At 39.5% G+C, this 27,617-nt stretch overlaps 1 protein-coding gene across 2 annotated transcripts in view; it reads right to left on the bottom strand.

Moving 5' to 3' along the window:
- The window catches only part of EFCAB6 (EF-hand calcium binding domain 6), a 121,583-nt gene that overhangs the window by 19,484 nt on the left and 74,482 nt on the right, over window positions 1–27,617 (bottom strand). For both annotated transcript variants that reach the window (XM_087934184.1, XM_087934183.1), the window contains exons 21-25: window positions 26,607–26,725; window positions 20,327–20,512; window positions 14,255–14,410; window positions 10,493–10,691; window positions 8,342–8,530 (exon numbers count right to left, since the gene is read on the bottom strand). In XM_087934184.1, coding sequence (XP_087790310.1) covers window positions 8,342–8,530; window positions 10,493–10,691; window positions 14,255–14,410; window positions 20,327–20,512; window positions 26,607–26,725 — 849 coding nt within the window. The remainder of the gene's footprint in view (window positions 1–8,341; window positions 8,531–10,492; window positions 10,692–14,254; window positions 14,411–20,326; window positions 20,513–26,606; window positions 26,726–27,617) is intronic.

Here is a 27,617-nt window from a genome sequence, read left to right on the forward strand (position 1 = left end):
TGCACACATGCTTGCCTACTGTTCGTGCATGTGGCAATGCCGGGCATATGCACTCGCCTGCTGTTTTGGGGAGTCCTCTAAGTGTCCGCTTTGGAAGCCATATTCCACACTGCCACATAGCCTGAGAAAGTGGGAGGGGGGGTGATTTCAACTGAGTAGCTCTAACTGGACAAAATAAAATTCTTCTGTTAGTTCAAGGTCATTGAGTATGGCGTAGGATGAAATAAGGATCTTACTTTTGGACGGATCGTGATCGGGCCATATGATGGGATGATGGCCGAGGGGGGATGGATTTGTAGTTTGGGAAATTCTGGGAAGCCCGAAAACTTTTAGATTTGGGATTCCACAGATGTGCCAGGTGCTATTCTAATAAAGGTACTTTTGAGATATGTTTGTCTTGGAGTTACTGATTGGAATGGAGGTTTGCTGGAATGCTGACCCTAAGACCCTCTCAGGGGTCTTACTTGCCAGCCTAAAGTAATACATGTTTAAAATCCTATCAAACAATGGTCAGATGCAAAACCAGCAACAAATGCATTAGTTTTAATTTTTAATATTTTAAATATAGGTATAGGTCTCGACCTATGACAATTGAGACCAGAATTTATGTTGCTAAGTGAGAAATTGGTTGAGTGAGTTTTGCCCCATTTTACGACTTCTCTTGCCACGGTTGCTAAGTGACTCACTGCGGTTGTTAAATTTGTAACACGGCTGTTAAGGGGATCTGGGTTTCTCCACTGAGAAGATTGCAAAAGATGATCACATGACCTTTTGGGACACTGCAACCATAAATATGAACCCGTTGTCAAGCTGATGAATCACATGACCATGGGGATGCCACAAAAGTCACAAGTGTGAAAAATGGTCACAAGTCATTTTTTCAGTGCCATTGTAACTTCGAAGGGTCACTAAATGAAATGAAGAACTCCTAGTGTTTATTTTTATTTATTTATTTATTTTATTTGTCAATCGCTTACAATAGTTACAAGTATAAACATGAGTAAAAATACAGGAAATAAGTACGAATAAATGGGGACAATAGGACAGGGACAGTAGGCACAATGGTGCACTTATGCACGCCCCTTACAAACCCCTTAGGAATGGGGTGAGGTCAATAGTGGATAGTTTAAGGTTAAAGGAATGGGGGGGGGTTAGAGGATGTAACAACAGAGTCAGGCAGTACATTCCAGGCATTGACCACTCTGTTGCTGAAGTTGTATTTTCTGCAATCAACTTTGGAGCAGTTTATATTGAGTTTGTATCTGTTGGGTGCTCTTGTACTGTTGTGGATGAAGGTGATAGGACATTGTAGCAGATAATTTTGTGTACCAAGCTTAAGTCCAACTGTAGGCGGTGTAGTTCTAGGTTATCCAAGCCCAAAATTTCAAGCCTGGTGATATAGGGTATTCTGTTGAGAGCAGAGGAGTGTAGTACTCTTCTCGTGAAATACTTCTGGACTTGCTCAATTGTATTAATGTCTGGAATACAGTGCGGATTCCAGACAGATGAGCTATATTCGAGTTTTGGTCTAGCAAAGATTTTGTATGCCCTAGTTAGCAATTCAATATTACCAGAGGAGAAGCTTTGTAAGATTAGATTTACAACTCTTAATGCCTTTTTGGCAATGCTGTTATAGTGAGCTCTGGTGCTTAAGTCATTCGATATGAGTACTCCAAGGTCCTTGACAGAGTGAGGGTCGTCAACAAGGTCTTATCCGCCTAGCTTGTATATGGTGTACTTATTTTTTTTACCAATGTGTAGGACAGAGCATTTGTTGGTCAAGATTTGGAGTTCTCAATTGTTTGACCATTCAGACACTGTTGGTGGTGTTGAATAGTTTTACGTCATACATGAAGAGGACACAGTTGCTTATAAGTTGATAGCAAAAGTCATTTATGTAGAGTATAAACAGTGTGGGTCCTAGCAACTGTTATAAATATGAGCCAGTTGTCAAGCTGGCAAATCACATGACCATGGGGATGCCACAAAAGTCTGTGAAAAATGGTCATAAATCATTTTTTCAGTGCCATTGTAACTTTGAAGGGTCACTAAATGAACTGAGTTCCTAGTATTACTTCCATTTTGGGGGCACTTGGCTTCCAAATCCCAATTGTAAGAGGACAAATCCCTGAAGACAGGGAATGCATCCATCTCTTGCATGCAAGCCCACCAAAGCACCTGATTTGATATTGCAAAAATAAAATATGTTGGATTAAGAATTTTCCGCCTGGATCCAATAGGGTCACTCTCATGCTCTTAGACAGTCACCCAGGTTATTGAGTTAGATATATTTATTGAAGTATTGTATTTTCTCTGTATTTATTTAAAAGGAAGTTTGGGGTTTTCCCTTTAAAATGGGACTGTCATGTTAAATGCACTGAAAATATACCAAAAAAAAAAAAAAGGAAGATTAGGTTCTACCTAGTCTTTTTCAGGGGATGTTCCCTTTCAATTCAAGGTCATATTCTTCTGAAGTAAATACAGTATTTGCAAAATCAGTCCCTACACATAAATGGATTTTCCCCATGGATTATTCTTTTAAATTTAGAAATGTATGCTTCAAAATGCTAAAAAATATTAGTAGCAGTATCACCATTCCGATCCTCTTCCAGTGTCTGCCCCACTGCTGAGGAAGAAAGTTGTTGGCTGATTCTGCCTCTTGAAGAGCACAACCAATTCCTTGCAAGTTCTTATCTTATGTGGAAAGGTTCCAAGTTCAGCAGTAGGAAACTTTTAGGAATTAGGAGAATTGAATGAAGATTCAGAACCACAACTTAGAGATACTATAGCTAAGTCCCCCAACATTGCAGGGTACTCTACAATGTCAGGTCTGTAGTAGCAGAAAATAAAAGGTCCCATTCGTTGGATTACAACGCCCATAATTCCAAGCCAGTGGCATCAATGCCAATGGTTTGTTAGGCATGACTTATAGAACACCAGACTGATGAAGATTGCTTTAGGAATTATGAAAAAATGTACAGGTTAAATGTATATCCCATTTTTCTTAAGAGAAAGTATATTTCATTTTATCTTTACAATAACTATCCTGTAAGTATCTGGGCCAAAACGGCCATAGCAACCCAACAGCTGATCGAAGATTTGCTGTGATGCCCCGGGGCATGGCACAAAAGCAACCCAGTCAGATAATCAGTAGGAGTCCCTTTATTAGCTCCAACTTTGCCCCCAATGTCCTGGTTACCTTCTGGCTGGAGAAAAACTCTCCCAGGAACAGCCTTTGGCTGCAGAGAATCAAGTCCAAAACGTAGCCAACAAAAACTGTAACTATAAGTCCAATCAAGGCAAGATGAGGTAATTAGTCCAGCAGGGCAAGAGAAGGAATTCCAGATGTGAAGGAACGGCAGTAATTCAACACGGTTGGGAGGATGCCAGGAACGTAGATACTCAAAGTCAACACAAGATAAACTCACGTTTGTTCCCAGCAGACGCCGCACTCAGCTTGCATCTCTTTTAAATTCTCATTCCCAGTTGTGACTAATGAAGGGAATCAGGGCCCTTTCCTCCCCTGTAAGCCATGCAACCCATGTTGCTCTCTTCTCTATTCCTATCTGTATGACCTAGGATGAAGAGGGGATGGGCCTGGGTCTTCCTCTGAACTCCCTCTCCCTCGTTCTACCTCTCCCCTGTTCTGCCCAGCTTTTCCCCAGTTTCCTCCACAGCCAATGAAGCCACACTCCCACTCCCTGTCAGCTGTTCGTCGTCCTCCTCGGATTCAGACTCCGACAGGGGCATGACACTTGCACTGTCTTTTCCTGGCTGGAAATCCAAGATCTCCCAACCGATCCTTTAATTAAGTCAAGCTAGATTGAACGCTCATTTTATAGTTCTCTTATTTTCAAGACTCAAAAGATTTTTGAGCCTTGGCTAGTATTCAATCATTGTATGGTTCCCTATAATGTTAGAAAGACGCTTCTCTGTCTAGCTTCCTTCAGTGACTTCACACCTTACTTGAAAATTAAATACACGTTAAAAGTGCAAATATACTAGAAAGACTTTGGAAGTAATTAAGACTAAAATGAATTCAAAAACACTACGACATCACAACTCTAATAAATACGCAATCTAATTTGACCACTTTGCACAGATAAAGTATCTGATATAGTATAGTAGACAGTGCTTTTGTCAACCTCCAACTGAACCTCATACCAAGTGGAAGCTAATGAAAAATAATGTTTAGCATTAAGAAAAAAAGGCATGAGGGTGATGGCAACTGGTTATATTTATGACCGTTGCTGTGTCCGAAGGTAGTCCTTGACTTATGACCACAACTGAGCTCATATTGCTAAGGGAGAAATTTGTTGTGAGTTTTGCCCCGTTTTACGACCTTTCTTGCCACAATTGTTAAGTGAATCACTGCCAGTTATTAAATTAGGAACACGGTTGTTAAGTGAATCTGGCTTCCCCCTTGACTTTGCTTGTCAGAAGGTTGCAAAAGGGGATCAAGTGACCCCAGGACACTGCAGCCATCGTAAGTTTGAGTCAGTTGCCAAGCATTTAAATGTTGATCACATGATCATGGCGAAGCTGCAATGCTCATAAAGTGTGAAAAATGGTCACAAGCCAGTCACTTTGTTCAGTGCCATTGTAAGTTTGAACGGTCACTAAATGAACTGTTGCAAGCCAAGGACTACCTGTATTTTCATGGTAGGAGCAGGGTGTAAGAAAATTGCAAGGGTGAGATGCTACCGGTTCTGCCCGCCTCTATATAACCAGTAGCTCTAAAGAGCAGCAGACACCGAACCTGTTTTGTGTTTGCTGCTATTTGGCCCACCTGCCCACCCAGGCTCTTACCTGTCCTTTATTTCCTGCTTTTTCAACCTCAGCTGCTTTGCACAGCACAGATGAGGTTGAAGCAGGAAAAAAAGTGGCTTTTCAAATGCTGCACACCTGCGCACAGCGCTTGTCAGCTGTCTGGGCAGCTCAGCTGATGGTTTTTACACACACGCGTAGTAACACCGTGTTGTGGTTCACCGGCAGCAATCAGGAAGGTGACTCAGGAGTAAGAATGCTAATTGATGGCCCCTTCCTCTAGGAAATACATAAGCCTGGTTTTGAACGGCTTTTGCCTTTGCAAAAAGTTCGAAGGAGTTAGTGTGATGATTACAGACTTTGATTTATTGGACTAATTGGTTGCAAGCCATCTGTTATCTACGAATAGGGTTATTTGTGGAATAAAGCAGTGAACGTTTCAGTTTTGGAGTTTATCTGTGTTTGCTTTTGGAAACTTCAGCTGGGAACAGAACACACCAGTTGAATCCCACCCCTGGAAAATTGTATCAAGTGTGGCAAGGGCAGGTCATCAAGGAGATTCATTCTAATGAGGTAGCAAAGTGATACCAGAATATTTTCCACGTGGAATTGCATCACTAAACTTTTAAATTTTATTTTAAAAGTGTGTTGCTCTGCATGTAGGAAGTGAACATGCCAGAAAGGCATTTTAGCACAGCTCTGTCCCCAATATCCTTTTTTCTTCCTAAAAGGAGATATTTTCTGCTGAGAAGATATCACTCCCTCCTATTCAATAACAGTTTTTATTACTTATGCTAATTCGTGTTAATGGCTATGGAACCAGAATATTTATTTCATCCTCCCCATAACTCAATTCTACCAGGTTCTTCCAAATCAGATCAATGGGAAAAATATCTCAACAATCATATTAAAGGCTGAAATGGGCTACTCTTTCCATCAGGCAGCAGACTTTTCATTAAAATATTACTTAAGAATCACCCTGGAGATGAGGAACTGGTTTTTATTGCACTGAATGTAATTCCCGGTTTCATATATGCCACTGTGGTGCGTTAATTTTTAATGTCATTATATACTTCTTTGTTTTTAGTACCAAATTATGTATTTGGGAAATTCTTTGCTGCTCAAAATCAGCAGACTGAAGCAGTTAATAAGCCTTGTTAATAAATAAAATAAATACAAATAAGTACATTCAGTTTGGATTTGGCTGAATTCTGGATCATTAATCTGAAATAATTAAGCTGGATCATTAAGTCATATACAGTATACTAGGATGTACCCCAGGAAGACTGCTTTATAGCAGTCTTTCTGAGCAGAAATCTCTCTAGATATTTTAACTTTCAGCATGATTACCTTCAGGAAAAATGGTTGGTGGTTGAAGGAAGTAGAATTTGTAGCCTGGTTCAGATCTACTTGATACAGTCAGTTTTGATCTGACATATAAACCTCCGATGTAAAGACTAATCATATAACCTGTGTCATGAATTACATGAAACTACTGCATCACGTTCCAAATATTAGCTAGCTTCATCAAAAATTCACTCAAGGTGAGTTGGGTCCCTTATAACCACCTGGACATCCCCATGTAGCTTCCTTGGCAATAATAATAAGGAAGGTGCCATTGCCTTATTCTGGGATATTTCCTTGACTGGTTCCCCTCCAGTCCTTCGTAGTTTTTCCAGGATCAGCCAAAATAAGCTAAACTGTAGTAGCCTCGGGAAGCATATTTGTCAGATGAAAGAACAGCTGATTTCTACAAGTATGGGAAGCGAAGAGTTTTTAATTGGTTTATTGGTTTTGCTTTAATAAGTACAGAACGGAACTTTTCTTGAGGCTCGTGAATTCAGAAGTGGTGGGAAACATAGTCGTCCCTTAGGTGAAGAATTCTGGAGGGAGGTCTGAATGCTAGCCTGTGTAGGGTTAATTTCTGATGTAATTAGGAAAGATATAGGGCTAAGACTTATAATAAAAAAAACCCACTCCATTAATGGAAATGCGACAACCATTCAGTCAGTGTTTGAAAGATACTTGCCTACCTAAATAGAGAAATAGAATGACCATAGGTGGGCTAAAATGCAGTTGGGGGGTGGGATCAATACCCTGCTGGCTTTCCCATTGATTTTCCTGGGAGAGAGCTTTGGAAATGTCAATCACAGGAGTATGGCTGATTGTGGCAGAGCAAAGGCCTGACATCATTGATCAAATAACATTGTCAAATTTCAATCCCACAGGAGTTCATGGGTGCCTGATTTTGGATGCATTCTATAAGTTAGCCTATCTGAGGTACGTTGATTCAAAAATTGTTGCCTTCTGATACAATTTCATCCAATTGAATGAAATAATCAGAAGAGTTTTAGTAGTATATACTACTACTACTAAATATACTAGATATTACTATATATAGTATATACTAGTTCTATACCCATGCTTCGCTACGAAAGTATGTGGTCGGGCTTAGTTTTTAGGGAGGAAAATAAGGGGGGAAATTGTGCCTCTGCCTATCAGCATCTATCGGTATTCATCTGGTTAGCATCCTGTCAGTGTATGAGAGAGTTGACGGCTGTTTGGAAACTGAAGCAGTATTTTCTGTGTGAGCAAGAAGGAGACAGCAAGGAGCCTGGGCGTGGCTTAGCTCAACTGTTCTGTACTAAAGCTGCTTGGTGCTGTGAAACTAAAACTGAAACTCCTCCTCTGCTTGTGTTTTGCATTTGGAAGAGATTTCTTTTCAGGTGGGGAGAGGGAGAAGAACTCCTTAGCATCAGAGCGTGTTAATAATAATATACAAAATACTAAGGCTCTGATGGTCATTTTGAGAAATCATTTCTTAGTGAGCAGCTAGAAGCCAACTTTCAAGTTTGTGCCAACTTTCAAGTTTGTAGGCTTTACGGTTCTGGAGAGTTTGTGATGATGCGTGAGTGGCATTTTGCTTTTATATAGATAAGATGTCCAGGTTTTCTAGGCTAAGAAGCAGAGTAGCCTTTGGTGGGGGTGAGAAGTTGTATAGCCGTTTAGTATGCTTTCAGAAGGACATCCACTCAAGTGAAGGAAATAGGTAAAAAGTATCCCTGTTTTAAAGAGATTGGAATAGGGAAGAAGTCCAGAGATCTGTTTCCCTTTGATGGGAATAAATTTCCGCTTGTCCTCCAAACAGTCCAGGGGAAAAATAGGTCTTGCCTCCACACGTATTATGAGGAGGCTTTGCCCTGAACATAGCCAGACATATAAATACATATAACCTGGGTTCGTCCCCTCCCATCCAGACAACCTGCATCCCATTTATTTAAACGCAGGGAATGCTTGACAAAGTTTAAGGACAACGCCGACCCCCCCCACTGTGCTTCGGGTTGGAAAGGCTGAACAAAGTAGATTCAATAGTGAATAAGGAATAATGCTTTTTTTTGCAAGGGTCAGTTTTGTTTCTTGATCTGGCCTTGTGAGTTCCAGCCACTTGGAAGCAGACCAACATTGCTCATTTCTCAGATGCGCGCACCCCCACTGCAAAATAAAGCTGTTTCTGCCCCAGCTGCTTCCACTGCTCTTCCCTCTCACGGACAGTAGAAGGGACTGACATTCTTACCTCTGAGAGGAGGTTGAATTTTTGGAGGAAATGTTTCCAGTCAATGGAGTGCTCGCCACGAAGTCGCTGCAGTTTCAGAAGATGGTTAAACTGCTTCTCCGAAAGTGTGAAACAGAAATGGTGCAGCACCTGCCGGAAGTCAAGGGTTGAAATTGTCCCAGTGCGATCTTTATCAAAAGCCAAGAAGGCCTGCAGGGAAAGAAACAAGCGAAGTAGCTAAAAAGAAAAGAAGCTAGTTTGGGACAATCTTATTCCTCTGTAGAAAAACTCATACAGAATGTTAAGTTTAAGAGAAAGCACGCAACCTTCTTTCCTTCAACAAATATGTAACATACCAAATTGTGCAAAGAACCCTGTGAATTCTCGTCCCGGCACTTTATGAGCTGCCTCAACAGTCTTTTCTCCCTGCAGGATTTTGCCTAGTGGGGGCCCGGATGGCTGTTTACAACAGTCGCCTATAGCAACCGACTCAGGCAGAGCATTGAAAGATGGAGAGAGCTTTGAACAGCAGAACAGCTGGGGGAATTCTCCTGTATGCATTTCTAAATATGTGTGAATTAAACGTCCATCCATTTAATTTGGACATTGCATTGATTTGGATTCACTGTCTGTGAGCAAAGGTCTCCTGGCAGGTGTATAGGCCTGTGCAAAGAAACTTGGGTCCATGAATGAAGGCAAATACATGAGTCCCAGAATAATGTTGCAGGATCCAATCTGGGTCGATCACAAGAACCAGAGGTTTAGTGTTCTGAGTTTGGGTTGGAACTCATCCGCAGAGAACTTCTCTCTCATCAGAACGGGTGGCTTGGGCCAATGAAAGGGATCAGGGCCTTCTTCTCTCTCGCAAGCCACGTTGCTCCCTTCTCTGTTCCTCTCTGCATGCCCTGGGATGAAGAGGGGATGGGCCTGGGTCTTCCTCTGAATGCCTAGCCGGACTATGCCCTTCCCCCATTTCCTCCACAGCTATTGGAGCCACACTCCCACTCCCTGTCAGCTGCTCAAAAAACCATTTTTGAGGGCTTCTAAATGAATCTTGGTTGAAATAAGCTCCCCTTTGAAAACTTGCACAGCCCTAATAGCCGTATATATACAACATATACACTCTGGGGACAAATATTACGGTGTTAAAACAAATTACTGAATTGTTCTGTTGCTTTAAAAAAAAAAATCCTGCATGTCATTAAACAGGAACAAAAAGGATATTGTTGTGGGAGTTTATTCTAATCTAGACTATCCAGGCAGACAAGGCTCTCCTATACTTAAGTAGAGGATGAGGAAAATCTGTAAAATTGTTGGGGGCAATAGGCTGACTCTGTAAACCGCTTAGAGAAGGCTGTAATGCACTGTGAAGTGATATATAAGTCTAAGTGCTCTTGCTATTGCTAATAAAGTAGCTGATATACGGTGCTTGATATACTAGACTAATGGGCCTCAATAAATGCTTTGTCTTATGGTTTTCAGATTCTATAACATCTTGTAACAAAGGGAAGAAAATCTTCCACTTTCTCCAGACGGATTCCGTCTACTTCTTGACTAATGACCGAATGCAAAACAGGCAGCATCCCTTCACTGAACTAAGAGAAATGGCTCTAAGTTATCACATTTTAATTTTTGGTTCAACATGATGCAATCTGAATTAGATAACTTGTTCTCTTCCTCACCTCCAGCTGATTTTCATGAACTGGGAAGCTTGGCAATGAAATGGCTCAACGGGAGCAGAACATCACAAGCACCCACAAATTTAGGCCTTACGCTGAAGTTATTACTCTAACAACTGTTTAGAAGTAATGTGCTGTTTTCATAGTCTTAGAGGCATGGTCTTGTCTCCCTGGGTGGTCTTCCCCAAGGAAAGCAGACATGAATATCCCTTTTTATCCAGGATTCAGTGGGGAGTTCCACGTCTGAGAAGGTACCATTATGCGACAGGGTGAGAAATACGCCTACTTCCTTAGGCACAACAGAGACAAGCAACCTCGTTGGTTGCCTACGACCACCTTCTTGGCCCCATTTCTGGAATCTTTTTATGCATTGCCCTGGCCCAGTTTTCTATGGGCTTGGGGTTTCCCTTGAAACACAAGTTGGGTCACAGAATTTTATCTTTCTCCATGTGGGCATGGATGGTGGGCACTGAAGCAATTGCACAGTACTCACCTTGTACAGCAAATCGGAAGAATCCGTAACCATCTGCTTTATTTTAGCCATAGCCTCATCTATGCTGAGTTGCACAAAGCTGATCGGTGGTATGGGGGGCACAACGTGTCTTTTCTTGTATCTGAATGCCGCACGGTCATCAATAACTCTTAGAAAATCAAAATACGAGAGCTTGTTCTCCTGTATATGAATTCCTAAACTGAGGAGGGAAAAACAAGGCTGAAGATTTATTTCCCAAATATTACTTCTAAAATAATTGTTAATAATGCAGTAGCAGTTTTGGTGCAATTTGAGGGCTGCAACATGGTTAGCTAGCACTGGCAGTCATATTTATCTCTTGCCTGCCAGCTGAAGGCTGTGTTTTGTTTTTGTTTTTCTTAGCGCTCAGCTACAATACTAGGAAATAAGCAATTATCTATTTGCATATATTTAATCTGATTGTTTAGCTTTTGAATTTCTGTCTTGCATATCTCCTGGAATAGGATGCTGGATAAAAGTCCTGAAAATAAAAACAACTGAACCTAAACTTAAGTACCTGTGGCCCTGATGGCGAACCTATGGCAGGTGTGCCACAGGTGGCACGCAGAGCCATTTGTGCGGGCACGTGAGCCCCAACCAAACTTACCTGCACTGTGCATGCGTGCACCTCCCAGCTGATTTTTGGCCTCCCAGAGGCTCGAGGGAAGCCCATTTTTCGGCCTCCCGAGGCTGCAGAGGCTTCCCTCAGGCCTCTGGGAGGCTGAAAATCAGCTGGGAGGTGTGCACATGCGCAGCGCAGGTAAGGGGGCAGGAGATGTTGCACACGCATGCGCATCGGGGGCAGGGCACATTGCATTGTGGGTGTTGGCACACACATGTGCTATTGCGCGCGTGCTTTCGGCACATCACAACAAAAAGGTTCGCCATCACTGACCTACCAGTGACTAATGGCTGGATCCAAAGATAACTTGTCCATTAAACTGAGAGCCAGTTTGGTGTAGGGCCAAATGTTTCTTAACCTCAGCCACTTTAAGATGTGCAGACTTCAACTCCCAGAATTCCCCATGCTGCCTGAGGAATCCTGGGAGTTGAAGTCTTCACATCTTAAAGTGGCTGAGATTGAGAAAAACTGGTCTAGGGGCTAAGATGCTGGGTTAGAAACCAAGAAGCTATGAGTTCTAGTCCCCCCCTTTGGCATGAATGCTGACTGGGAGACACCGAACCAGTTGGGCAAGATTCTTGAAGTGAGAAATCCAAGAAGTGCAAGCCACCATAACATATAGGAAATCCATCTAAGATACATGACCCTGAAACTGCATTTCTGTGAAGTGGTGGCAACAGAAAGACTGGGCCTAGTTAATACACAGATGGGACACCACTAAGGAGTCCCAGAACAGGTGGAAAAAAAAATAACCTCTAAATGATGCCCTAATCTTTATGGGGATATCATGCACTCTCCTGGAAGCAGTCTTGATTTGAGGGCATCGTCGCTCAAGACTGGGGCCACTTCTTTCCTTAGGGTATGTTGACTGCACCAACAAGCAATCCAACAGCGCCTTTTTGTTTGTTTGGTTTTCCCTGAAGGACAGTTACAGAGCATTCTTTCAAAAAACGGTTGTTGCCAGAATGGCATATTAGATGGGTGGGAAACCATTTTAATAAAGAGGTGCCAGAATGCGAAAAAAAGATAAAAGCAGCAGAATGTAGAGGCCCTAATATTAGCAGCTCTGTGCCCTGCATAGCCCTTTAAAGAGCATTGTGTTTGCCTCTTGCAGCTGCAATGCTTACCATAGGCCTGTGTCAAGCTGGCTCAAATACCGGGGACACAGTGGGAAAAGGAAATAATCAACACACTTCAGTGGGAGGAATAAATTGCCACGTCGGGTATTAACATTTGAGTAATAAAACCAAATGCATATGCTAATCTGCTCTATTATTTAAGGCAGGGTGGTGGAGAGAAAAGGCTCTTTTCGGTCTAGAAAGGACTAGTTTGCAAAAAATTACAATGAATGGAAGTATTTATCATCAAAAAGTCTTTGAGGAAAGGAGCAGGCAGCAAAAATTCTTATTACAAGCTTAATTCAAAGGAGCATAATCACTCGATTTAAGGTAAAGTGAAAAGATTTTGTTTAGGTTTGGCTTCTCTTTCCAGTAATCTTGCTAAAAGCAGAATAAGAAATACATCTTTGGAATTTCACTCCTTTGGGAGTGAAATTTTCACTCCTTTGGGAGTGAAATTTGCCTGAATCTCATATTCTTGAATAATTTATGCCATTTTAAGCCTACTTTAGCATAGAAAGGTAAGTGTATTTTACTTTTAACAGTTCCTTTGTGTTGTTTGCCTCAATTAGCTATCACAGAGTCCTTGGATTCATTCAAAAAGCTTCATGTTCTTTTGCTATACAAAATGCATGTATTTACAATAGTTTAAGAATAGATTATTATTACTGCGTGGTCTCAGGAAACGAGAAATAAAAAGAGTATTTCTTATCGGACCAACCACAGTAAGCAAAAGCATTCTCTCTGGAACTTTTGCAAATACTTGGACAGTTTTTGTGCAGTATGTTTAAAACTGATCATGAAATTAAAATAAAAGATAATTTGACTACTTTCTTAAGATATTTAATTCGTTGCAGGGCCTTACACTTGAGCACCATAAAGTGAGATTTGCTGAAATTGTGCAAATATGTCTGTAGGACAAAGGTTATAAATAGTATGCACAGTTGCAAAATATTTGTGGCATATGTTAATCTATTAGTGAAATAATATATTCCAGTTGTTCTTATGATATATCAATAAACTGGTAGATTAATAATTTTCAAGGGCAAACAAACAAATGACTGATGGTCTAATTCTCTACAACCCTGGCAATTTGAAGATGTGTGGATTTTAATTCCCAGAACAGAGAATTCTGGGAATTGAAGTTCATACATCTTCAAGTTAGCAAGGTAAAGAAACACTGCTCTAGGCCAGTAGTTGCCAACCAGTGGGCTGGGGACTACTGGTGGTCCGCGAAAAAATTTTCGTGGTCCGCAGAGAAATGTCACCCCCAAAGCTGCGCTGGAACACAAGGCTGCACTGCCCACATGGCCGTGGGAACACAAGGCTTGCATCACTTGCACTGTGAACAACACAAGGCAGTGAGGGGATGGGGGAAAGGGTGGATAGGGGGAACTTGCCCCACTCACCCCCCGGGCCTGGCCTAGCCACCGGGTTGCTTCTTTCCGTATCTTTCTTCTGCTTTTGGCTGCACGGAAGGAAAATAGCAAAAGTCTTTTTTTCTCTCCACCAAACTGCGCCAGAAATGAGTCTCTGGGACCCTGCAAGGCGTCCTGCTCCAAGAGGCTGTACCGGCGTGACAAGTCTCACGAAGACTTATTTCTGATGGAATTTGGAGGAGGGAGAGAAAGAGTTCTGCTGATTCTGCTGCTTTCCTTGCACAAAGCCAAAAGTCTCTCCCCAGTCACCACTCCCTGAGAATGGAGCTGGAGACAGTATCCTGCGATCCCAAATAAAGAATGATTGATCGGTAGGAAAACAGGGTGGGAAATTTTCCTGCAGACTTTTGGGGTGGGGTTCCCATGGTCTCTGGTCTGAGGGATTTAAAATTATGAGTTTGGTGATCCCTGAGGTCCAAAAGGTTGGCGACCCCTGCCCTAGGCAGTGAAACACAGATATAATGAGTGAAGCCTGGACCAAGTTATTAAGTTTGCAGATTGTATAGACAGTTTGCTGTTTTCTAAATAAGTCTAATTCCATTAAAGTGGTGTCAAATATAACAACCTGTACAGAAGTTCACTGTACTGTTCATAGCCAAGGGAACATTGAAAGTCTTCCAGTATCTTACGTAGGTTATCCACCGATATGCAGCCTTCTTTGTGTTTATCCTGTTGCAAGAAGGCCCTGTGGAAGTCTTGGGAGAACTCATGATACTTCTCTCTGAAAGGAAGCCAAGCTTCGGTTACACTTTCTCATTAAAAAAAAAAAAATCTCTATCTCCTCAGCTATAAAGTTTAGATGCAGTACTAATTCCTTGTGAATTAGTAAGCCTGATTGAGGTTGTGTAAATGGGACATGGTAGCTTGCTTGAGGTGGTGGTTCTCCAAATGCTTATCTAAACATTACCCATTTGGGTTCTGGGTCAGTCTGCAAGCCTTTCTTAGAATCTTCCAGAGCTGATGGAGATTTTTGGTCGAAAGCACACTCCAGCAGCATGTGTACTCCTGAGTTTATCTCCTGTTCTTCCCCTCAATTTCCCAGAACTGTGTGGAAAAAAATAAACTGTATTGGCAGAAATAGGCATTTGGAAGGAAGAAGGAGGGTAGGTTTGTTATGTGAATGGACAGAAGACTATCCAAAGCACCAGAGGTGCAGAAAAAAGAGGCTTCTTTCTCACAGTATATGTGCATCACACAAAAGGATCATTAGAAAGCTTGCCAAGCTGAAGACTGGGGCATCTAATGGAAATAGGTGGATATAAGCCTCAGCTTTCACAGCTCTCACATGGGCATCAACATAACAATGCTTTAAGAAGGTTGGGGCATATCCCTGCCTGACAGAAGGACACTTTAGCAATAGAAAAAGAGATGGTCTACTCAAATGTTGCTCTATCTGCTCATTGATAACCCAGTCAGTGACTCCCTGGAAGGAGACCAGAAAAGCTCCATTGCAAATCAAAACGCTTCACCCTGTTTAAAAGATCATATACTTCATGCAAAGGGAAACATACACTGTTCCATGAAAGCTGAAAAAGGTGGTCTAAAAAATAATCGTTAGATTTAAAAAAACTCAAGAGTCGGCATTTGGCAGCATGGTTACATCATGAGTTTGACATCCTGGTTATGAAGTAGAGATTGATAAAATTGTAGAGATAGGATTAGTAGCTGAGGCTGCTTTAATAATGCCTTTATTATTAAACCTTTCTTGTTATATCTTTTCCATGGTTCTTTTTCCTTGATTATCAAAGAGATGAGAAATAAGAGAAACAAGAGAAAAGGGAATTTCAACTTTGTGCTGCTGAATACTCACACGTCATTGTAGTAGCGAAAGCGATGAATGATATGATTAAAAAATAATGCTACGGCCTCAGCTTACCTGCCTCCAGTGTCTGAAAGCTGATAGTAGTACTGATGCTCATTTCAGTAATGTAAATCCAATAGGAGCAATGGGTATAAACAAAATCATGGGATCTCCTAATAAGATTGGGCTTCCCCAAGACAAACAGGATCTTTGATGCCTTTAGTCCAAGATTGACACTCTAATTTAGTGTTTCTAAACCTTAACAACTTTAAAATCTGGATTTCAACTCCCAGAATTCCCCAGCCAGCATAGATGAAGTCCAGATGTCTTAAGGTTGAGAAACACTGCTCTAAATTACAGGTGCAAAGTCCTAAAACATACGCATTCCATTTTACAGTATTAGCCAGATTGGGCTTTGCATCAAAAGGGAGGATACCGATTAGTGAGTACAAGGGACACAGAAGTGGAACATGGTGGACCTTGTGATAGCCATTAATGGGTTAAAGAGCGTCCTTGTCTTTCCAGGGAAGCATCTTTTACTAAATGTTTCTTTCTTTTATTGACAGGTTTGAGGTTGGAAGAAAGAAGAGTATCAGCCTGACACTACCTGGGAAGATCCTGGAAAAGATAATCAAGCAACAAATCTGTCAATGCTTAGAAGCAAGCAAGAGAAGAGACTGGACAGCCATGGAATGGTATAGGGCAGGGGTCTTCAAACTTCACAGCTTTAAGACCTGTGGACTTCAACTCTCAGAATTCCTCCTCCACTCCTGTTAGCTCAGGAATTCTGGGAGTTGAAGTTCACAAGTCTTAAACTTGCAAATTTTGAAGACTCTTGGTATAGGGTCTCCCGCTTGAGCAGGGGGCTGGACTAGAAGACCTCCAAGGTCCCTTCCAACTCTGCTATTCTGTTCTGTGTGGGTAGAGAATCCATGTGTGTAATGGAGTCACATGGGTGAATCTGCATTACACCACATCACGTTCTGTGACGTGTACAGAAACTAAATACATCTGTTTTGCCTCAAATGTATTTTTCCAAAGCTTCTTCAAAGGCTACAACACAGATCAAATTCTGGTTGACTTGATGAGCTGATTAAGCCTGTATATCTAAAACAGCCTTTCTTCCAGAAGTTACATCTTCCTTAGATTCTTCTAATAGACGGGAAAAAGAGCAAACAGGGAATAGGTAGGAGAAAGTTCCTTTTCTACAACTTCAGTGGAAAATGGTTATATCATGTAACTAGGATATAAAGTGGCAGTTCAAGAGATGACGAAGTGCTCAAATTTGCAGCAGTGGTGAATTTACATGGTTTGTATATTCAGTAGAAGCCAACATCATCCCACAAGCAACATACATTACATAATTTCCATAATCATCTCATGATGTCTAGGATATTGCCCCTTTCACACAGACATCCAAGTCATCTAGTGACTTGAGACAAACTCCTACTCTCCCACATCACCTCTCTATCACACATTAGACATAAGGAAAATGCTGATGGACTGTGTAAAGAATATGCGTATACATGCCGTCCTGTCACTCAAGGGTATACAACTTCAATTGGTTCAAGAACCACACTGTGCTTTGTATGGAAGCCACATACCAAAAGTGGCTAGGGTCTCCTCTTGTATAGGTAACGAGAAGTTTAATGGCTAAAAAATACGCCATCAGCATCTGCAGAACTTAAGGTAATGTTTCTCAACCTTGGCTGCTTGAAGATGTGTGGACTTCATCTCCCAGAATTCCCCAGCCAGCATGAAGTCCACACATTTTCAAGCTGCCATGGTTAAGAGCCGTGGTGGCGCAGTGGTTAGAATGCAGTACTGCAGGCTACTTCTGTTGACTGCTAGGTGCCAGCAATGTGGCAGTTCAAATCTCACTGGCTCAAGGTTGATTCAGCTTTCCATCCTTCTGAGGTGGGCAAAATGAGGACCCAGATTGTTGGGGGCAATAGGCTGACTCTGTAAATTGCTTAGGAAGAGCTGTAGAGCACTGTGAAGTGGTATATAAGTCTAAGTGCTATTGCTATTAATCCTGTTCAACTCAGCCTTTCTAGAGATGTTTTGGAGATGTGAAAGAACATCAATAAATGCTGAGTATCCTTTTCCTCAACAATAGTAAATTCTGATTTGTAACAGTATCTTAAGATTTAAAACAGGGGGCCCCAACCCCCGGACTGCAGAAATGGCAGGTGTGCACATGCGCACGCATGCAGCTGCACTTGAATTAGCAGTGGGCACACATGCGTGTGCAAAGCTCCACTGGTGCGGCCACCCCTTGCATAAATAGAGCTGCATGCATGCGCTTACCTAACACTCATGAGGAACCATCCCCTCCCCCATCCTGCCAATCTACAAAATCAGAAAGGTTGGGAACAATGATTTAAAATACCAAATAAATCTGCAATATGACATCAGCAGCAAAATTCCTGTATCTTTTTGGATGCATGAGACATGCCTAAGAAGTTAAAATGCTGGCTGCATTGACTGAAAACTATCTAGTACATGCTAACAATGAAAAAAAAAATCTACTTTTTCTCTTTATTTTTAGAAAATGAAGACAGTGTGCCATTTCTTAGACTGAGTAAATGGTTGCCAAGCGGTAATTATTCCAATCATGGCAAAAAATGAAAATGAAAATCCAAAGTACCAAGTCTATGTTGAAAACTATGGATTTAGCCAGGCTGCCCAAACAAAACATGTTTTTAAAAATATCACTTCACTTGCCAATGTTTTGAATTTCTCTTGAAATACAGGACAATCCCTTTGTAAAGGTTTCTAATTTGGGATATTTATTCCTTTTGAGCTAAAACAAAAGAAAAATATATACATCCAGATTGCCTCTTTCTTGAATTCAGAGTTTCTCAGAAGCCTTTGTCAGCTAAATTCTGAGCAAACTATAAGCTAAGAAAGATATTTTATAAACCATTTGGGCAGAATGGGAAGAACAGCAATTTACAGAAGGTTTCTCTGTATTATAGAGGCTGAACGAAGGAAGATCTATTGTATTGCAGAACAACAAAGACTATTAAAATGATTTAGGGAGTCTTCTCTTTGTTTTTTTTCCATTTTTAATGAAGGAGAATAGGGTAGCCCAATTTTGGTTTTGTAGTTATATGTGAAACAGAAGAGACAATGATATAATGAGGATTCAAAGATGAATCATACCAATGCTTTGGATTGTTTTGGTGCCGTACTCATTATGAGGGTGAAGGAAAATTTCACCCCAATAGAGAATACACAGAAAAAAAAAATAGCAACTTTCCCCAAGTTGGTGCCAGCCATGTTTCCAGAAAATTCTTAGAGAAACAAATGGAGGCTATAGGGTCAGAGAAGGATTGTGGAGAATGTAGAAGTCCCATTAATTCTGGAAAATCCCTATCTTTTGCCTTCTTTTAGATCAGTGTTTCTCAACCTCAACAACTTTAAGATGTATGTGGACTCAGCTCCTAGAATTGCCAAGCCACCATGTGTGAACTTAACAGTTCCTCAGCTGGCAGGCCGACTGAGGTATTCTGGGGGTTGAAGTGCATCCACATTGTTGCTGAAGTTGAGAAATAACATCTTAAGTTTGACAGAAATAAATATACCTGCAATTATGTTTCTAGGAATGGGAAAATCTAAAATCTTTCTTTCTACGAAAATGGCCACCAGAGGAATGATTAACGGATAGAGTAGATAAACAGAGATACAGAGAGTAAAGAGGTTGAAAGGTAAAGAATTATAGAGATAGATGACAATGAGAGAATTGGACAGGCACTGCAAAGAGGTAAGTAATTTAAGGCAAAATATATTTGGATATGAGGATCTGAGCGAACTTAGGCAGGATTCAGTGTACATATATTTACAGAGGCTCATTTTATTCTTTAAGAAACAATAGACAATTCCCTTCGGTCATTATTGTATAAATGTTGCTTTACCAGATTCCTCAATGCCTTCAACAATGGAAGAACTTCTAATGTATTTCTTTTACTGGAAAAAGTTGGGATACACTCAGAGATGTATCTGCTTTGAAAGTAGCCCATGCTAACATTAGCACAAGAAATGTTTTATGGCATGTTGTCATTATGTCATAAATACTGTTTGGTCTATGCCATAAAGTGCCAAAGTTCATTTCCATAGGAGCCATGGGTCCTGGAGTTTGGAGGCATTCTGTAAGTTGGCTCATTTGAGGTAGTTTGGTTCAAAACCTTTTGTTCTATGATGCACAGTTTCTCCCAGTTAAAGATTAGAGGAATCAAATCTTTAATAGTATATACATAAATAGACTTTAATCTCTTTCCAAGCAAAACAAGGCTTATACGCAAGGAAATATGTGTCTGCCTCAGGGCTGTAGAAACAAAATTATTTCCGATTATATGTATAATATATTAATTTCTGTCAATTGAAAATACAAACCTGTACATAGTGCACAATATCTGGACTGGCAAACTGGGATTTATTTTTTGTTCTAATGTAACCATGAAATGAGAGCCAGCTTAGTATAGTGATTAAAGCACAAATCCAGACTGGATGACCTTGGGCCAGTCACTCTTTCTCAGTCTTTCTCACTCTTTCGCCTGGGAACCCGTCCCAAGAAAACTGTAGGGACTAGTCCAAGAGGTCACCAGGAATGAAATATTGACTTGAAGGCACCCCAAAAAATTTGAAATACTATCATGGCACTGACTGAAGTAACAACAGAAATATTAATTACTTGCTTCACCATTAAAGTAACATACAAAGCTATTTAAAGAGGCTTCCAGAAAAATCAATGAAATGACCAAATTATTCCACTGGTGATGACACATTCCTCTTCAACTCAAATATATAAGAATAATGATCAAGAAAAGTTACCTGATCTTATTTATGATTTCATTGATGTCAATGTGTTTTTCATCTCTTTTGTAATGTTCCATAAAGTGTGGGTAGTTATCAGCTGAAAACGGTTTATTGAAGCCACTCTCGGGAGGTATATTCTCCACACCCATTTTTTGCATGAAATCTTGGTGAGTAATGTAGCCTTTTGCATTCGGATCATACCTTTTAAAAATTCAGAGAAGACAAAGTAGTTTTGTTTATTAATTGCTTTATTGGCCCTGTATATGACAGAAACTTGAATTGTCTGTTTAGGAACAGGATTACACAGCTATGCAAAATATGTGCAAGATATATCAGAAAAGGGAATAAGTGTTTAAGTAAAATACTATGCTTTATGTAATAGTCATAGGAACAATTTCTAGGAAATATAGTCAACCATAGTTTGATTTTCCTCTTATGAATATTTACTGCAAAATTAGGATGGAGGAGGAGGAGAATATAAGATTTGCCATAAGAAATGGATGATGGTCCATTTGTTAAGTGTGCACTTTGCATAATGGCTATTTATCTCTGCAATATCACAAAGCATGGAGATGATATCCACAGGGGACAGTTTTGTCTTCCTATTCACTATTAAGCTAATGGCTTTCACACTGATCTGCATTCTAGTCATATCTAGATATACTTTTTTCTTTTTCCTTGTTTCTTTTATTCTATTATTTTACTCTTGCTTTGCTTAATTTCCTTTTTTTGTCCTTAATTTTTTATTGTTGTGACCTACCTAGAGTAACCGCTTAGTGAGACAGGCAGCAAATACTACTACTACTATTACTACTTCTATACTACTACTACTACTACTACTAATAATAATAATAATAATAATATTCTGGAGCACTACTGGCATTGACACATTCACTATCAGTCAATAGCAGAAGGCAGCTTTATTTGGAACAGCTTCCATCATGCCACGATATCTGTAACACCATCAAACATCCACATCTGCCTATCCTGGGTCCTTGGGAAGAACTCAATAGGTAGACAAAAATGCCAAATCCAGTCTGAACATCTGGCTGACTGCAATGGAACAATAATTCCACTATAAAGTTATTTCAATGTTTCCTTTTCCACTATTATCTGTTTTGGACAAACAATAGGAGATTGAAATTTGGCTCAGATGAAAGACATTTGTAAATGACCTCCCATATGCATAGAGGTATACTTGTTGAACCCGGTCAATATTAGTTTGATTCCATCCACAATTTTAAACCAGAATCATATATGGTTTATATTCATACTGATATGATTTATAATTTATATGATTTATAATCATACTGAGGTGACAAGTCTGAGGTGACCTGAAACTAACTTTCAAATGAAAGTTTAGAATGCAAGAGTTTAATTTCAAAGTATGCCAGCAATCCATAAAAGTCATATCATACCGACATATCATATAAGTTAGAATGAAACAGTTACACGGGTTTTGATAGAGAGAGAATATGAACATCTATGCTAATATATAGGTTGAAAATATTGGAGGATGGACACATTTGAGTACTTCTGTCGCAAGCATTTCCAGTATTCAAGCAATTTAAAGTTATGGTGCAACTCTGTATCTCTGGTGTGTATGTGTAGTGTTACAGTGCATATGCAAAAGGGACAGAGTGCGTTGTAATAGCACAAAGCTTATTTTGTCATTGTCCTCCTTTGACTTCTCATCTGACTTCAGCAAATTCCAGTGTCAGGTTTCCAAGTGATGAAATCCATTTAAAAAGAAAAGAACAAAATCCATCTTTCAAAAAGTTTTCTTTTATTTAGGAAAGCATCAAATTGGCAAAGTCCACGGTAATTCCGGATCTGACACAACCTGGAATTACCCCACAATATTACAAGTTAGAAACAACTCCCATAAGTTACATTCTCCAATAGAACTAATTTAACATTGCTTGATGTCATGAATCTCCACCTCAAGGGTCCCCAGCAAGGACAGTCTTTTCCCACGGGAAGAAAGATCACGTAGCCAAAACAACTCTCTTTATCTCCACTCCTCCCCTCTTAGGAATGTGTCAAGCCCGAAACCTTTCCCCCCATGACTACCACAGAGAAAGTAAGAAAAAGAATATATACTAAGACTAACTAAAATGGCTACACTTATGTCAATTTCAGGCTTGACATCCAATCTCGAGAGAGGATCCCTCCCAGATGCATTAAAAACATTGCTCTTTGTTTCTCTTGTTCATTAAGATCTACTTCTGACCACAATATCAGATTTCACATGGGAATGGTAATAAATCTCAACTCTCCCAAAACTCAATGTCATGCTCATTTAAAAAAGCTTCACAGACTTATTATAGTAGGTTACTTTACTGCAGACCAGAAGGAAGTCCCCTGTACACAGTTCTGTCTGTTGCAGAATAGAACTGTCCTTGGGTTTAAAGGACTGTCTTAGAATTTTTCCTTCTGCCTTTTCAAGTCAATAGTACTGTTCTTCTCCCAGCCATGACACTGGGAGGTACCTGTTTAATGTTTATCCAATAATTCTGTCTCAGTGAAATTACTCCATCCTTAACTGATGCAGGGGAAGGTATACAATCTCTCCAAATCAGAACCATCAAGGGAGACCTCAGGATCACAGATTATGGGGAAGGCTAGCAACTGGTAATAATTTTGACTCAATCAGAATCCATAAATACAATATACAGTGGTACCTCGTTACTCAACCGGGATTCATTCCAGGAGGTACAATGAGTATTAAAAACAATGAATATAGAGCAAACCACATGACCTACCACATAACTCTTTATTTCAGCCGGAAGGAGTAATGAGTCATGAGGCAGTGGATGCCAGCAAGTTCTACCTTGCGTGTTGAGTACTGGGGAAAAAATGAATACCAGGACAAGTTTTCTGCTTTAAAACGCATTCGATGAATTTTGAAGTAGTTGAGTACTGAGGTACCTCTTTAATTTAAAAATAGTAGTTGCAGTAGCAGCCCAAGCACATTTATTCAGATGTCACTACCACAGGTCAATGAAACATGCTCTTTGGTAAAATAGCCTTTGGATTGTATTTTAAAATTTCAAATCCTGCTTCCTATATTCCATCTTCAATATCGAACATAACTTAAGAAAATTGATTTCAAGCTTAGGATCATTGTAGCTTTTCAGCAGCTTCCCAGTAAGGTATACAATATAATATTAGCTAATCAGCTTCTTCCCTTGAAATGCCTTATAAGAAGATTAAACTTGAAAAAGAACAAAGAAAGCTGCTTTGGTTTTCTTTTAAACAAATGTGTGAGTTAGAAATGTCAGCACGGACAAAAATACTTTTGCCTTTGGTGCTGGCCCTTATGTACAACAAATGCAGTACAAATATATCGCTATGTGTTTGGGATTGTCATTAAGCTGTTAGATAAAACCTGGGGAAACTTTGGCCTACTGGAGACTCTGAAACAGGTATTGCCTTTTGGCCTAACCAATTCCATAGGGCAACTACTATAGCAATAAAATGGCCGTGTTCTTATAAAATATACTTTTGAGTTCCTTGAGAAAAGGTTTAACTAATAGGCACAAAAATAGCCTCAGAATACATCTGGGAAGGCAACACTTTGCAAACAAATAAGGGTAGGCAATGCTCTCTGAGAAAGAAAAGTTCTTTTTTTAAAAAAAATGTGACATAGTAATTTCCATTAATTTAAAATTCAAATTTAAAACTCCTTAAACATTTAGGCAAGCCTATATACATAATATATACCTTCCTAAGTAAAAGTCTTCTATGTGTCACATTCCAATTTTCCAAAACACCAAGGTAATTTTATGCTTTAATATTATATGTTATTCTTGTTCTTTATAGGTATTTAATTTTCATTATTTTTCACTTCCCAAAGATTGCCATATTGATTTCAATAACTTTACTGAATCACACAGGAAGCTGAGCTCTGTTTTTTAACTGATCTACATACAACAGAACGATTTAATGCCAAATACATTAATCTGTGGAATTTCTTAAAGAATAAAAAGAGAAACAGAAAGCCAGTTGGGTAGAAATTAATTCCACGGTACATCTGTGCAAAGAAATAAACCATACTCTCAGAACACTCCAAAGTTACAACTGAGTTTTAACCAGAATCTTTTAAGAAGGAAAACGCAGAATGGGGTGTTATAGCACCATCCATTCAACTTCCATTTTCAAAGATAAATTTCTGCTGAATCAGGGATTTTAGAAGCATAAACAGAACTGCAGGATGCTAGGTTGCCTTATCAGTTTTTATGGAGAAAGGCCCCACTTTTTCTCAGTTTTAAAAATATTAAATAATTTACCACATTTACTGTCACAGGAATACATAGGGGTGCAAAAAAAAAAAGTTCAAGATGTTGGTTCAACTATACAAAGGCTAGTCCCTTTTTACATACTTGTTCAAAAATCTAAGCCATACATTAAAAAGAGTAGGGCTTTGATTTTATCACCGAGGAATCCATTTTAATTTTTTTTAAATTTTCCTATAGCACCTCTGTACATGCTAAAAACTTTTCAGCAAGGAGCCTAAAATAATTGTTTAAAATGTTATTTTAAAACCATTATTTTACATATTTGGGCTTTGTTTGGTGCTTCCTATATCAGGGGATTCCCTGCCAGATGTTGCCATTGAAGGTTTGATAGAGAAAGGTTTCTGCAAACATTGACCTTCTTTACTTTTTCTATATCTTGTTCTCTTTGATTTTACATTATTCTGGAGGTTTGAAGGGATAATTTAATCCTGTTTATTTTTAGAAAAGTACATTGCTTTCCTATTTTTTTTATTACCATACCATGAATGCTATAATAAAATAGTAGCCACAATTTTGTCATTTAAAAAGAAGGTTCTTGGTTCAAACCCTGGAAAATTTCCCTCCAATTGTGAATAGGTTCTCAGTAATATTATTTTTATTACTGTTGTTCTTTTCCTAAGCCTTCTACATAACCATGTACTTTGTAAAAATAGAATCCCTGATAAAATATTTTAGGATTGCTTTTTATTTTAAAGTTATTTTCACTTTGTGGTTTGAAGAGTTGGGTAGAGATGGATGAAGTCAGGACAAAACTAAATTTAATTGTTTAAAAGTTAATAAATTAATATAATGTGCTTATGTGTGCGAAAAGCCCATCACATAGCAACATCAAGTCAAAAGCAACTAATGAAGTTCCATGTTCTACAGTGATGGAACAACTTAACAGACTCATAGCTCTACAGTGAAATTTTACCCACTCTGAGTAAATAGTACACATTTTGTCAATGAATTTCTGGTTTAATCATAACCTGTTTTGTATCCCAGTCAGGTAACCAGTCTACAGAATGCAAGCAAGAATAACTTTAAAAGTGTAGAAAATAGTCTTGTTTCTGGCTTGTTTTAAAAGAAATATGTGAATGTAGTTAATGGTTTTTGAGCAGATTTCAAATAAGTAGCTGTTTGCAGCAAATCAATATTCTTGGGTAGAAGAAAAATCCAATTATTTGATAGCTGTCAATACATGAGCTATGTTACTAAGACATAAGATTTCTCTAAATAATTTTATTTACAGAACATTTGGCTTGCCTCGGAGTCAAAAAGCTGAAGGCATTGTATATTCTAATCCTGAGCAAACAAATTCTGACTGATAAACAAGAATAATAGAAAGAGTACTATTTTATGTGAAGTGCTAGAAAGGTAGGCAGATAGATAGATATATTATATATACATATACACATATGCACACACACACACACAGAGAGAGACAGAGAGAGAGAGAGAGAGATGTTGTAAATCAGATAACGAAGAGAAAATGTCAGCGCTACCATTCTGCTTCACCCCATGACATGGCCAGCTCAATGTCACTCATGTTGGGGGCTCCTGTGGAGGCCTGAGCACTCTGCCAGCAAAAATGGGCTCCCGGGACCCCATTTTCGGCTGCCCCAGCATCCTGCAACCCTCTGCCAGTGAAAACAGAGCTCTATTATCACTGGTAGAGGCACTGTGGGTGGGCCTTTGCTGTTTCCAGGGCATCCCCACGGGCCAGATCTAAGCAGCCCGCAGGCTGGATCCTGCCCATGGGCCTTGAGCTTGACACTCTTGACATAGACTGAGGTCACATTGATGGAGAGTAGGGGATTGGCACAGGCAATCACATTATAGTGATAGTGCCCTGGGCCTATTACGGAAGTGTCAATCAATTAGGCAAGTACAGATAAAACCATAGACATCATAGAGAGTGGTATTTTTTTTAAAGTAGAGATTTATTTCTCCTGATGTATATTATATTAAAGTCTACAGGTAATGAGGGAAGGGTATTATTAATAAAGCCTTACCTTGTCCAAAGTTTTTCAAATTCTTTGGGGTTTATTGGGATACCACATCTAAAAAGAATGTCCTTCAGATCCTTTTTTGTAATTACGGCATTTCCATCAGCATCATATTCACGGAAGTGCTAAAAAACGTGAAATATATTTAATAACAGAGACAACTGTTTAAAATCATAAAAGGACAAATTTTATCTTCTAATCATAAACAATCATAAAAAAGAAAAACCAAAATTTCCTCTATGATCTCAAGGAATTAAAAGGGCCTCAAAATCAGAAGTGAAGGATACAGTAATTGCAGAAGATTTTAAATATGTGTGTGTGTGTGTATTCTTAAGTTTTCGCGGGTACTTACATGTATGGTATTCAGCTTTGTTCGGGTATTTTCCCACATCATTATAGTTGTGCTTTTAAAGTTGTAGCAACATTTCGGCAGAATCTCATCTGCCATCATCAGGCTTCTGTATTGTGTTCGCCTGTGAGCCAGACTTTTCAAAAGACGAACACAATACAAAAGCCTGATGATGGCAGATGAGATTCTGCCGAAATGTTGCTACAACTTTAAAAGCACAACCATAATGACATGGGAAAATACCCGAACAAAGCTGAATACCATATATACCATCACTCTGAGAAGCACAGAGCCGAAGACAGAAGCCTGAAGATGATGAATGAGACTTCATCGAAACGTTGCCTAGATACTGCCAATCTTACGCGGAGAAAACCCGAATAACCAAAGATCCATATATATTATATATATATATATATATATATATATATATATATATATATATATATATATATATATATATATAAAAAAACTAAATATTTCCCTGTAATGGTTTTAGTACAGTGGTTTTTCTTATTTCTCCCTTTTTCTTCTTCTCTACCAATTTCAATAGCACTTAAGACTTATATACCACTTCACAGGGCTTTATAGCCCTCTCTAAGCGGTTTACAGGGTCAGCATATTTTCCCCCAACAACCTGGGTTCTCATTTTACTGGCCTTGGAAGGATGG

The sequence above is a fragment of the Pseudonaja textilis genome, chromosome 5 (assembly GCF_049901715.1).
Source record: "Pseudonaja textilis isolate UNSWEBS1 chromosome 5, rPseTex1.2, whole genome shotgun sequence".
Lineage (NCBI taxonomy): Eukaryota > Metazoa > Chordata > Lepidosauria > Squamata > Elapidae > Pseudonaja > Pseudonaja textilis.